We start from the raw sequence: 13,631 nt of genomic DNA, 5'->3' as shown, positions 1-13,631 counted from the left end.
GAGATTTCTTGAAAAAATCAATAGAAAAAGAGAAATTTAACCAAATTTAATGTTGGATGTCTTAAGTCTTTTCAAGGCTATTTTGAAAAACAATACTAGGCTGTGAGCAGAGGAATGATGTGTTCTGACTAAATTTTTAAAAGATCCCTCTGGGGGTGCCCGGGTGGCTCAGTTGGTTAAACGTCTGCCTTTGGCTCAGGTTGTGATCCTGGGGTCCTGGGATTGAGCCCTACATCGGGCTCCTTGCTCAGCATGGAGCCTGCTTCTCCCTCACCCTCTGTCTGCTGCTCTGCCTATTTGTGCACGCGTGCGCTCTCTCTCTCTCTCTTTCTGAAAAATAAATAAATAAAATCTTAAAAAAAAAATCCCTCTGACTGTTGAGTTGAGAATAGGGGACAGGAGTAGACATAAGGATATCTTTCCATAATCCTGGTGAGAGATGCTGGTGGTGCAAATGAAGTGGTCAGATTGTGACTATATTTTGAAGATCGAGCCAATAGAATTCTTATCAGATTTGGATGTAAGATATGAGAAGGATATGAATCAAATATGTATTAAATGTTTTAAAATTGAGCATATCCCACACTCAGTATTCCACACAGTTTGACCTTGCAATTCCTCTTTCGAAACTTTAGTTTAAGAATATAATAGCCTGGGTGGCTCAGTGGGTTAAAGCCTCTGCCTTAGGCTAAGGTCATGATCCCAGGGTCCTGGGATCGAGCCCCGCACTGGGCTCTGCTCAGCGGGGAGCCTGCTTCCTCCTCTCTCTCTGCCTGCCTCTTTGCCTGCTTGTGATCTCTGTCCAATAAATAAATAAAATCTTTAAAAAAAAGAAAAGAATATAATCACATGGACAAAGATGTTTGTTTATCCAAGAATATTTATCACAGTGTTAGAGTCATGAAAGTTTAAAAACAAGTAAATCATAATAAGAGAGTTGGCCAAATAAATGTTGGTACATCTGTAATTAGAAAGAGTTAGGTGTCTGCAGAAAAAGAAAGATATGACCTTTGTGACACTGAGAGGCCATTTTTAAAAATTATTTATTTATTTGACAGAGAGAGATCACAAGTAGGTAGAGAGGCAGGCAGAGAGAGAGAGGAGGAAGCAGGTTCCCTGCTGAGCAGAGAGCCCGATGCGGGGCTTGATCCCAGGACCCTTAGACCATGACCTGAGCCGAAGGCAGAAGCTTAACCCACTGAGCTACCAAGGTGCCCTACTGAGAGGCCATTTTAAGCCCCCAGCTGTTGCCCCCCCCCCCGGCCCCCCGCAATGATCTATGCCCTGCTTACCCAAGCGCACTTCTTGCAGAACTTTCTTGGAGATCAGAATTAGAAAGAAATGGAAAAACCTAAGTAGTTAAGGGTTTTTGTTCTGTTTTGTTTTTTGTTTTAAGATTTATTTATTGTTTTAAGATTTATTTATTTATTTTGTTTTTTGTTTTAAGATTTTTTTTAAAGATTTTATTTATTTATTTATTTGACAGAGAGAGATTACAAGTAGGCAGAGAGGCAGGTAGAGAGAGAAGGAGGAGGAAGCAGGCTCCCTGCTGAGCAGAGAGCACGATGCGGGACTCGATCCCGGGACCCCGAGATCATGACCTGAGCCGAAGGCAGCGGCTTAACCCACTGAGCCACCCAGGCGCCCTAAGATTTATTTATTTATTTTATTTTAGAGTTCGAGCATTAGGTTGAAGGCTTAAGAGAAGGAGAGAGACTCAAGCTGACTCTGTGCTGAGCTTGGAGCCTAAGCAGAGCTCAATCTCACGACCCTGAGATCACGACCTGAGCTAAAACCAAGAGTCTGACACTTAACCAACTGCACCACCCAGGTGCCCCAGTAGTTAATAATTTTAAGGAAATAAAGGGAATGCTGAAACTAAGTCTACCAGGCCAGGAAATAGCCCAACCATAGCAGGTACAATAAATAAGTGGTAAAAAAAATTCCAGTGCTGTTTCATAAGCAAGCAAAGCTCTGCATTCCTTTCCTGTGATAAGGAGCCCCAAACCCCATCCAGATCTCAGAGCATGCCCATATAGCCCCTCTAACGGTTATATCTGCTTCCTTGTAATGTTAAAGTCTCCATCCTAGAAGGAGCACAAGCTTCAATAACATAACATAGGATGTATGTATAGGCCTGTTTTCTAAGTACGAGAGGGCAACCTTACGCCCACCCTTATAATGACAGAGCTTCCCTTTCTGAGTATTTGTCCTAACCCTAAATAGAAGGAACCCGCTCACCCCTGCTCAGGGATTCACTGCTTTGGAAGTTATTCTTCATGATTTCCTTTATTTGCTGCAAATAGTTCCCTTTGTTTGCCAACTCTACTTCAGTGCAGTCTCTACCTGTAACTCACCAAGGAGCAAACTCATGGTTTGGTTAAAGGTCCTTTCAGTAAAGTATTACGCAGCCATTAAGATGATTTTATAAGTATGCTTCTGGACACATAAATATGTTAATATTTTTCCAGTTTTTGTCTTTTTATATGTTCTACTGAGAATTTGGGATATTTTAATGCAAAGTTATCAGATACTCTTGGTTGCTACTATAGTAACTTAGTGGTTTTTGTCATGTTAGCTTTTGGTTGGTGAATATTTTGTATCTGATATGTGCTTGGGGAAGAGTTGGTTTATGGGTATCTTGCTTTTGTACACTGAATTTTAAATTGTTGCTCAGGTAATTTTTGAAAAAGACTCATTTATTTATTACATATTGAAGTCAGAGGTTGGTAAGTTAAATGTAATTTAAAATACATATAGTACTAAATTTTATCAAAAAGCTTTGCCATTTTCGAGTGATTTCTTAGTGATTACTGCTCTTCTCTCATACATCATGCAGGATGCATCTGCCACCGTACAAACAAATGAAATGTGCTAGAGGAATCATGCCTATAGAACTATCTAGAATGAAACCCACCATTATTAGAGTTAATTTGGTTCCCTAAGAGCACTTTTCTTTGCTTCACTAAGTAAGTTTTATTTGCTTTGTTCAGACTTAAATGAATTTTTATTTCATCTCAGTGTTTATAAAATGGAAAACATAAGAAGATTTTTCTAGGACCATTTCTCTGCTCTTGTTAGTAAAACCCATCCTTTGTTTCATGTATTCCTGTTACCACTGAATTTATCACCACTAAGTAATACTTGATCAGAAACTTTGATTGGAAGATTCAGAATCATAAACTCTCCTATTTTTGATCTTTAATCTTTTTTCCCTGTCCCTCACATTTCCTTGCAAGTTTCTCTTGATTAATTGTTTTTGTTTTGTTTTAAAGATTATCATACAGTAAAATAGACTTTTTATTTCAGTGCATATTTCTGTGAGTTTTAATACATATATTGATTTGTGTAACAACTACCACAGAACACAGAATAAATAGTTCCATCATCCCAGAAAACTTTATTGTGTTATATCCCTTTAAAGTTATAGTCTTGTGATGCTGGGTGGCTCAGTCAGTTAAGCATCTCCTTTTGGCTGAAGTCATGATGGCCTAGCATCCGGCTCCCTGCTCAGTGAGGAGTTTGCTTTCCCGTCTCCCTCTTCTTTCCCCCAACCCTGCTCATGCTCTCTCTCTCACTCACTCTTTCTCAAATGAATAAATAAAATCTTTAAAAAAAATAAATTTACAGTCTTCTGGCATCCAATGATCTGTAGTTTTGCCTTTCGAGAATATTTTATGAATAGAACTGTTTTGAGACTGTCTTCTTTCTTTTTATACGTTATACGTTACCTTTGGGATTCATCCACATTGTTCTGTGTATCAAGAGTTTGTTATTTTTCAGTGCTGAGGAGTATTCCATCAGTGGATTTACCATGGTTTATCTGATTTACACATTTACACATAGTTTTTGGTGATTATGAGTAGAGCTGCTGAGGACATTCATGTGCAGGTTTGTGTAAACATAGATTTCGTTTCTCTAGGATAAAAGCTCAGGAGTACAGTAAGTAAGTACAGTAAGTATTGGTAAGTGTATGTTTACAGTATCAGGATCCACCAAACACTTCTTCAGATGTAGCATTGTGCATTCCCAGAAAGACAGAAGTCCAGCTACTCATGCTCGTCAGCACTTGATAGTGTCAGTGTTTTTTATTTTAGCCATTCTAAGAAGTGTGTAGTGTGTTGTTCTTGTTTTAACACAATATTATTGAGATGTAACCACATACCAAAAAATTCTCTACAATCTAGGTTTGTCACCCCAAAAAGAAACTATGTAGTAGTCAATTCCATCTTCCCTTTCGCTTCAGCCCGAGGCAACTACTAATTTTTCTGTCTCTACAGATTTGCCTGTTTTGGACACTTCATATAAATGGAATCATGTAATATGTGGTCATTTATGAGTTTCTTTTAATCAATTAGCATAATCTTTTCAAAGTTTGTGTATATTGAATTGTATATCAGTACTTCACTCCTTTTATGGCTGAATAATACTCCGTTGTTTGGATATACCATGTTTTATTTATACGTTTCTCAGTTGGTGGACATTTGTGTTACTGCTGTTTTCTAGCTATAAATAGTGATGCTTTGCACAAGTTTTCTGGAGCACATGTTTTTATTTCTCTTGTGTACACTTGCTGGATCATCTGTTAGTTCTACATTTAACCTCTGGAGAAACTGCCAAACTTGTGTAAACGGGCTGCGGCATTGTACAGCCCCACCCACCAGCAGTGCATGCGCACTGGATAGTCCACTTTTGCCACGTCTTTATCACCACTTGTTATTTATTTGTGTTTTTTTTTTTTTAAAGATTTTATTTATTTATTTGACAGAGAGAGAGATTACAAGTAGGCAGAGAGGCAGGCAGAGAGAGAGAGGAGGAAGCAGGCTCCCTACTGAGCAGAGAGCCCGATGCGGGACTCGATCCCAGGACCCTGAGATCATGACCTGAGCCAAAGGCAGCGGCTTAACCCACTGAGCCACCCAGGCGCCCTTATTTGTGTTTTTGATCGTAGTCATCTAGTCGGTGTGAAGTAGTTCTGATTTGCATTTTCCTGAAGAATATTGAGCATCTTATGTGCATGTTAGCCATTTATGTCTCTTCTTTGGAGAAATGTCTGTATGGGTTTTTGCCTACTTTTTTAATTGGGTTATTTGTGTTTATTGTTGAATTATAATTGTTCTTTATATATTCTGGCTACGAGTCCTTTATCAGGTACATGATTAGTTTCTCCCATCTTTTGATTTGTCTTTCACTTTCACATCAAAGAAGGATGATGTTCTTTGAAGCACAAATGTTTTTAATTTTGATGAAATCTAATTCATCTGTTTTTAATTTGTCTCTTGTACTTTTGTTCTTATGTCTAAGGAACTGCAGCCACAAAGATTTATACCTCTCTAAGCTCAGTTTTATAGTTTTAGCTCTGACATTTAAGTCTCTAGTTAATTTTTTTTAAAGATTTTATTTATTTATGTGAGAGAGAGAGAGAGCATGAGAGGGGAGAAGTTCAGAGGGAGAAGCAGATTCCTTGCTGAGCAGGAAGCCCGATGTGGGACTTGATTCTAGGACTCCAGGATCTTGACCTAAGCTGAAGGCAGTCGCCCAACCAACTGAGCCACCCAGGCACCCCTCTAGTTCTTTTGAGTAAAGTTTTGTGAGCAGGTATTCAGCTTCTTTCTTTTACGTGTGGATATCCAATTGTCCTAATACCATTTGTTGAAAACGGTGTTCCTTCCTCACACAGTTGTCTCAGTACCCTGTCAAGAATCAATTGACCACATCAAAAGATGCTCCACATCACTCATTATCAGGGAATTGCAAGTCAAAACTACAACGAGATATCATATTGCACCTGTCAGAATGGTCAAAATAAAAAAATACATGAAAACAAGAAGTGTTGATAAGGATGTGGACAAAAAGGAACCCTATGCACTGTTGGTGGGAATGCAAGCTGGTGCAGCCACTGTGGAAAACAGCATGGAGTTTCCTCAAAAAGTTAAAAATAGAACTATCATAGGACCTAGTAATCGCACTGCTGGGTATTTAATCCCAAATTACCAAAAAAAAAGAAAAAAAAACCAAAGGGATACATGAATCCCTGTTTATTTATTTTTTTAAAAAAATTTTTATTTATTTATTTGACAGAGATCACAAGTAGGCAGAGAAGCAGGCAGAGAGAGAGGAGGAAGCAGGCTCCCTGCTGAGCAGAGAGCCTAATGCGGGTCGATCCCAGGACCCTGGGATCATGTCCTGAGCTGAAGGCAGAGGCTTTAACCCACTGAGCCACCCAGGCACCCCCATGAACCCGTTTATAGCAGCATTGTTCACAGTAGCCAAGATACAGAGGCAGGCCAGTGGATGAATGGATAAAGAAGTGGTATATATTTTTATATTCATACACACGCACACACATGCACAATGAAATATGACTCAGCCATAAATAATGAAGTCCTGCCATTTGCAGCAACATGGATGGAGCTAGAGAGTATAATGCTAGGTGAAATAAGTTAGTCAGAGAAAGACAAATACCATATGATTTCACTCATATGTGTAATTTAAGAAACAAAACAAATGAACAAGGGAGAAAAGAGCAACAAACCAAGAAACAGACTCTTCTTTTTAAAGAATTTTTATTTATTTATTTGATAGAGAGAGGGAGATCACAAGCAGGCAGAGAGACGGGTAGAGAGGGGGAAGCAGGATCTCCATTGAGCAGATAGCCTGATGTGGGGCTCCATCCCAGGACTCCAAGATCATGACCCGAGCCAAAGGCAGAGGCTTAACTCACTGAGCCACCAAGGTGCCCCAAGAAACAGACTCTTAATAACAGAGCACAAACTGATAGTTACCAGAGGGGAGGTGGGTGGGGAATTCGTGAAATAAGTAATGGAGATTAAAGAATGTGCTTACCATGATGAGCACTGATCAATGTGTAAAATTGTTGAATCACTATATTGTACACTTGAAATTAATATAACACTGTGTATTAACTATACTGGAATTAAAATAAAAAGCTTAATTAAAAAAAAAAGAAAGAAAACTCAACTTACAAAAAATGTAAGGGTGTATTTCTGGATTTATAATCCTATTCTATTCTTTCATATGCTTGTTTTTATCCAGTACTACATTGTCTTCATTACTCTAGCTTTGTAGTAAGTTTTCAGATTGGGAATTGTGAATATTCCAGCATTGCTCTTTTTCAAGATGGTTTTGGCCAGAATGAGACTATATGAACCTAAAATAGGATTAAGTAACTCCCTGCTTAAAATTTTTAAATCCGCCATATCTGATTGCATCTTTCATAAAATGTCATATTCCTAAACTGATCCACAAGATTTATGATCTGACCCCTGCCCATTTTTCAAGTTTCATTATTCACCCACTTTTTCTCTTGCTTTACCCTGCTCTTTAAAGGCTTTGAACTGGCCTTCCATTGCAGGACTTTTGCATATCCACTTGCTTTTGCTTAGAATGTTCTTCTCTTCACTTCGCCTATATCCTGTTCACTGTTCAGATCTCTACCTAAATGTAATCTTTTTAGGTAGTCTATTATCTATTATTTTAGAAGATTTTATTTATATTTTGCGCCCGTGTGCGCACGAGAGAGAGAGAGAGAGCGCGCGTGAGCGTGCACGAGCACATGCACACATGAGCGGGAGAAGGGGGAGGGGTAGAGGGAGAAGCAGGCTTCCGGCTGAGCAGGGAATCCAACTCAGGACCCAGTCCCAGGGCCCTGGGATCATGACTTGAGCTGAAGGCAGAAACTGTAACTGACTGAGCCACCCAGGCATCCCTGTTCCTGTTATTTTAAAAATATTTGTTTTTCTTTACCCACTCTGAAAAATAACAAATATTCATTGAAAAATGAATTTATTTATTTATTTGAATATTATTTTTTATTTACTTGAAAAATTATTTTTTTTTAATTTGAAAAATAAAGAATGGTGACTACTAGGAAACCAGAGGGTAAGCGTTTAGTGTGGTAGATACATCTGATGCCAGGTTATTATTTGATCCTTTGGTCCTTATTTTCTTTGAAAGCCCGCAGAAGTATTTTCTTCACACTTGAAATTGAAGGTTATTTGAAATTGCAAGAATATGTCCAGATTGGGTTTATTGTCATTTATTTTGCTTAAAATGTTGGTCCTCACATCTATAGATAATTTGTTTCCATTTCAGCAATGTTTTCTTCATTTATGCTTATAATTTTTAACCAAAATATTATTATTCTAGGGTTAAATCTTAATTTTGCAACTTACTTTTGCAATTTTGCTGTTTATAAAAAACATCTGTCCCCTTTTAAACTGAATACTCTTATAACATCGTAAGTGTGTCTTTTATATCATGGATGCAGTTTTCTGTATAGATAGTTCAGTGCTATGTTGCTACCAGTGTTCTTTGTTGTTGTTTTAAGGAGAGCACAGGGGTCGGGGAGGAGGGGCAGAGGGAGTTGGGGAGAGAATCTTAAATAGGCTCCACACCCAGAGCACAGCCCATGCAGGGCTCGATTTCATGACCCTGACATCATTACCTGAGCCAAAATCAAGAGTCAGACGCTCAACCAACAGAGCTACCCAGGTGCCCTACTACTAGTGTTCTTAATCAGTGCTTTTTTCTTTGCTGTCTTTTTTTTTTTTTTAAAGATTTTTATTTATTTATTTGAGGGAGAATGAATGAGAGAAAGCACGAGAGAGGAGAAGGTCAGAGGGAGAAGCAGACTCCCCAAGGAGCGGGGAGCCTGATGCGGGACTCGATCCTGGAAGTCCGGCATCATGACCTGAGCCGAAGGCAGCCGCTCAACCCACTGAGCCACCCAGGCGCCCTTTCTTTGCTGTCTTATTAAGCTGATCGTTTAATCTCCATGTATTCTCACTTTGTTTTCCCATGTTGTAGCTTTATAGTACAGTACATTGCCTGGCACATAATATGTGTTCAGACACGCAATGAAAGGAATGGATATATGAGTAAACAAAAACCAGATCTTAGTGTATCCTACTGAGACTCAAAATATTTTTCTAGGAAAGTATTCTTTAAAAAAAAAAAAAAACAACCAGCTGTGTTGAGGTATAACTTATATACAATAAGATTTACCATTGTAGGCATCCAATTCAGTGATTTTTTATTAAGTTTTCTAGAGGTGTATAACTAACACAGCAGTCCAGTTTTAGAACATTTCCATTCCTGCAAAAAGTCACTTCATGCCTACGTCATTAAATTCCTGCTTCCAACCTCTGCTTTCTGTCTCCCTAAATTTGCCCTGTGTGGACATTTCATGTAAATCTGTGCTGATGGAGCTGCTCAAATGCACACCCGCACACTCAACATTGTTTTCATTTCTAAGCATGGCTCTCTAGGGGCTGCCTTCCTGTCAGTGTAGCTTAGTGGACAGTGATTGGGCTCAAGTGTCTTAAGACAGTGTGACCTTTCATCTGCTGGTGGATCTTCATGTGCGTAGAGGAGCGCACTCAGAGTTCGGGTGGTTTCCATCTGCGCTGGTGCCTTCCTTCCTATCATTCCTTTCATGTCTCCTCTCTGCCTCCATGCGCCTCTTTGCTGGCACGGAGCTCGCCAGTCATGACTGCATAATTGTCTTCACACACTGCTCACCAGTTCTCCCGAACGACTTCTTCTTTCCTAAACATGCTGTGTTCGGTCATGTCTTTGTGCAAGTTCCTGCTGCTGAGAGTACCCTCCCTCTTGGGCTGTGTTCTGTCGTTCATTGTGTGCAGGAAATTGTACACAGGTTCCTGCTGCTGAGAGTACCCCTTCCTCTTACTTTCTTTTGAGGCTTTTATAGCTTCCTCTGGTAGACTGATGTACTTCTTTTCATTATACTGTCTTTGTCCTGTTGGCTTGTTCTAACAAGGCTCTGGGTGCGTTTTGTCATCGTTTGCACATCTGTCGGTTCATGAGACTGTTTCCTGAGAGCAGGAGTCACTGCATTGTAGTTGTTGTCAAAGCTTATCCTCAGCGAAGCCCAAGTATCTGGCCTGTAGTATCTAAATAAATGACTTGCGGGATAAATAAACTGAATCTTTGTTAAAGTTTTGGCAGTTGTATATTTCTTCTGTAATTTTTCTTTAGAGTAGAATGGAGGAAAATGACTTCTTAGGGGTGAAGCAAATCTGAATGCCAGTGGTTAGATTGCAGGCATACTTGGATATATTAAATATTTGCATGATTCACTGATACAAATAGTTTTATTTTGGCATTCTCTGTAAGGTACCTAGCTTCAGAATTGTATGGTTGGTTTTTTTTAATTTAATTTTATTTATTTATTTGACAGACAGAGATCACAAGTAGGCAGAGAGGCAGGCAGAGAGAGGGAGAGAGAGAGAAGAGAGTAAGGGAAGCAGGCTCCCCGTTGAGCAGAGAGCCCAGTGCGGGGCTCGATCCCAGGACCTTGGGATCATGACCTGAGCTGAAGGCAGAGGCTTTAACCCACTGAGCCACCCAGGCACCCCAGCTTCAGAATTGTTACCTTAAGAAAAGCTGTTTCTGATTAGAAATGATTTCTTTTTGCTTTCATTTGTGTATACTTATGTTCCAAGAATATCACAGTATTTAAGACTGCTTCAGCTTCTTTCTAGCTAAAATGTAATGGTGATCACTGATGACTAAGTTGTAAACAATTTCTTTTTTTTTGGTAAACAGTCTTAATGTGAGGATAAAATAACTTTTTCCTTTTCCCATTAGATGTTCATCTGCTTTCTGCAACAGAATCTCCATGGCCTGAACATTTTCTGAAAATTATTTTGAGCAGACTATCTGTTTAATAACAAGATAACCACATCAAGATGGTTGGAAAACTGAAGCAGAACTTACTATTGGCATGTCTGGTGATTAGTTCTGTGACTGTGTTTTACTTGGGCCAACACGCCATGGAATGCCATCACCGAATAGAAGAACGTAGCCAGCCCCTCAAATTGGAGAGCATAAAGACCACTGTGCGAACTGGCCTGGATGTCAAAGCCAATAAAACCTTTGCCTATCACAAAGATATGCCTTTGATATTTATTGGAGGTGTGCCTCGGAGTGGAACCACACTCATGAGGGCCATGCTAGATGCACACCCCGATATTCGCTGTGGAGAGGAAACCAGGGTGATTCCCCGAATCCTGGCCCTGAAGCAGATGTGGTCGCGGTCAAGTAAAGAGAAAATACGCTTGGATGAGGCTGGTGTCACCGATGAAGTGCTGGATTCTGCCATGCAAGCCTTCCTACTAGAGATTATTGTTAAGCACGGAGAACCAGCTCCTTATTTATGTAATAAAGATCCCTTTGCCCTGAAATCCTTAACTTACCTTGCTAGGTTATTCCCCAATGCCAAATTTCTACTGATGGTCCGAGATGGCCGGGCATCAGTACATTCAATGATTTCTCGGAAAGTTACCATAGCTGGGTTTGACCTGAACAGTTACAGAGACTGTTTGACCAAATGGAATCGCGCCATAGAGACCATGTATAACCAGTGTATGGAAGTTGGCTATAAAAAATGCATGTTGGTTCACTATGAACAACTTGTCTTGCATCCTGAACGGTGGATGAGAACACTCTTAAAGTTCCTTCAGATTCCATGGAACCACTCAGTATTACATCATGAGGAGATGATTGGGAAGGCTGGAGGAGTGTCTCTGTCAAAGTGAGTAGATGCCATTATTATTTTTATTACCCTATATTCAGGTAATAAAGGGGTGTATGTATGTGTGGAAACTCCAGCTCTCTTTTGGAATAGATACAACTTCATCAGTGAGTTTAAAAAAAAATTCTCTAGCTAGCTCATTGTAGACCTTTTCATTTATTTAGTTCATCTGTATATTTAGAATTGTGGTCCTTTTTATTTTTTTGATGGAAGCAAACCCAATTTATAGCAGATAAAGGTCTTTTTCACAGACCTTAGGCCTTAATGTCCATCATTCAATTTTAGTGACTCCTGATTTCTAATTTCTAGATACTCTTATTAATAAGGATAGTTGGCTTTTTGTGTGGATTAAGGTTAATATGAGAAGCTTCTCACATGTTGGTAAGCAAGTGGTGAATTCTAAGCATTTAGGAATTTTTAGTAATAGAGAAAAATAAAGGCTAAGATGATCTAACCCAGTCCTTTTCACTTTACAAGTTGGAAAAGTGAATCAGAAAGTAAAAATGATTGACTCAAATTTAGATGGAAAGACCAGAATTAGAATCCATGCCTTGGTCTCAGTGGGCTAGTGCTGTTTTCCATGACATTTCATAACATGTAGTAATTCTTTTGTCATCTGAAGGGTATTGATTTTTATGTAGAGGTAGAGAACTCCACAGGTTGGAAGCTTAATCCATAATCCATCTGTACGGGAAATGCCTTAGATTCAAATACTTCTAAAACCATTGCATTTTCCCCTTTCTTATGAAGTGGTGACTGGGGTGCTCTGACTTGATCTGACATTGTGATTTGATGACTTATGTACCCAGAATAAGGATATAAAATGAAACTACTTAATTCAGGTAGCATCTCCTTACGGGGAAAAGCTGGGTGTAAGTAAGTTTTATTTTTTTCTATTTATAAAGGTAATAAACAGGTACCTGCTGTTTAAAAAAAAAAAGAAAGAAAGAAAAGATAAAACAGTGTACTTCTCCCTTAGGTACCCTGCTTCCTCCTACCAAGGAGTGTCTTCTTGATTCCTTTTTTCAGTGTATAGAACTTATGCACTGAGTATTAATTCCTGATCTAGATAATTTGAAAGGAACAGCTGCATTTCTGCACTTAGCTTACGGGGTATTGACTATAAATTATTAGGTATTATCACTCTAATGGCTTATTTTTATTGATTCAAAGGAAATTATAGTCCTAGCTACTGTCATCATAGTTTATTGTTCTTTCCAGATAATAGACCGTAACTAATTTCTAATCACCTGTATTCCTAGGTAAGCATTTCACTTTATGTGCTTGAATTTTGGCCCAGATACTCTTTTTTTTTTAAAGATTTTATTTATTTATTTGACAGACAGAGATCACAAGTAGGCAGAGAGAGAGAGAGAAAGGGAAGCAGGCTCCCTGATGCAGGGCTCGATCCCAGGACCCTGGGATCATGACCTGAGCTGAAGGCAGAGGCTTTAACCCACTGAGCCACCCAAGCACCCCATGGCTCAGATATTCTGATGCTGTTTCCTTCTAGTGGTTTAAAATAAACCTGATAGGGATGCCTGGGTGGCTCAGTTGGTTAAGCAGCTGCCTTCGGCTCAGGTCATGATCCCAGCGTCCTGGGATCGAGTCCCACATCGGGCTCCTTGCTCAGCAGGGAGCCTGCTTCTCCCTCTGCCTCTGCCTGCCTCTCTGTCTGCCTGTGCTCGCTCTCCCTCTCTCTCTGACAAATAAATAAATAAAATCTTTAAAAATAAAATAAAATAAACCTGATAGACATCCCCACACCCACTCCCAGTCTGTCCAAGTAGGGATTAAGGAGATATGCTCAAGGTAGATTTTGGTGGAAATAAGGAAAAGATCATTTTACATATATAATTACTATGTTTAAGGCAAACATGGAGACTGAGGAAATTCATAGAAACTACAAATAAATGGATTTTAGAAGGGGAAGAGACCTTACTTAGCATTCAGTTTGAGGCATGGAGACCCACTGAGGTTTTGCACCTTGTCAAGAATCAAACCTGGCAGAGCCATGACTAGACCTTGCAATGTTTATTCCAAGATTCTTGGT

General features: G+C 39.4%; 1 protein-coding gene across 5 annotated transcripts in view; it reads left to right on the top strand.

The window, feature by feature from the left end:
- The window catches only part of TPST1 (tyrosylprotein sulfotransferase 1), a 118,600-nt gene that overhangs the window by 24,500 nt on the left and 80,469 nt on the right, over positions 1 to 13,631 (top strand). For 4 of the 5 annotated variants that reach the window (XM_044232682.1, XM_044232684.1, XM_044232687.1 and 1 more), the window contains exon 2: positions 10,633 to 11,578. In XM_044232682.1, the coding sequence (XP_044088617.1) occupies positions 10,734 to 11,578 (845 nt within the window). In that variant the 5' untranslated portion in view covers positions 10,633 to 10,733. Of the gene's footprint in view, positions 1 to 2,791; positions 2,970 to 10,632; positions 11,579 to 13,631 lie in introns of those variants that run through there. The other variant, XM_044232683.1, reaches the window with a different exon arrangement.

The sequence above is a fragment of the Neovison vison genome, chromosome 14 (assembly GCF_020171115.1).
Source record: "Neovison vison isolate M4711 chromosome 14, ASM_NN_V1, whole genome shotgun sequence".
NCBI lineage: Eukaryota > Metazoa > Chordata > Mammalia > Carnivora > Mustelidae > Neogale > Neogale vison.
This window is presented reverse-complemented; position numbering and strand designations above follow the sequence as displayed.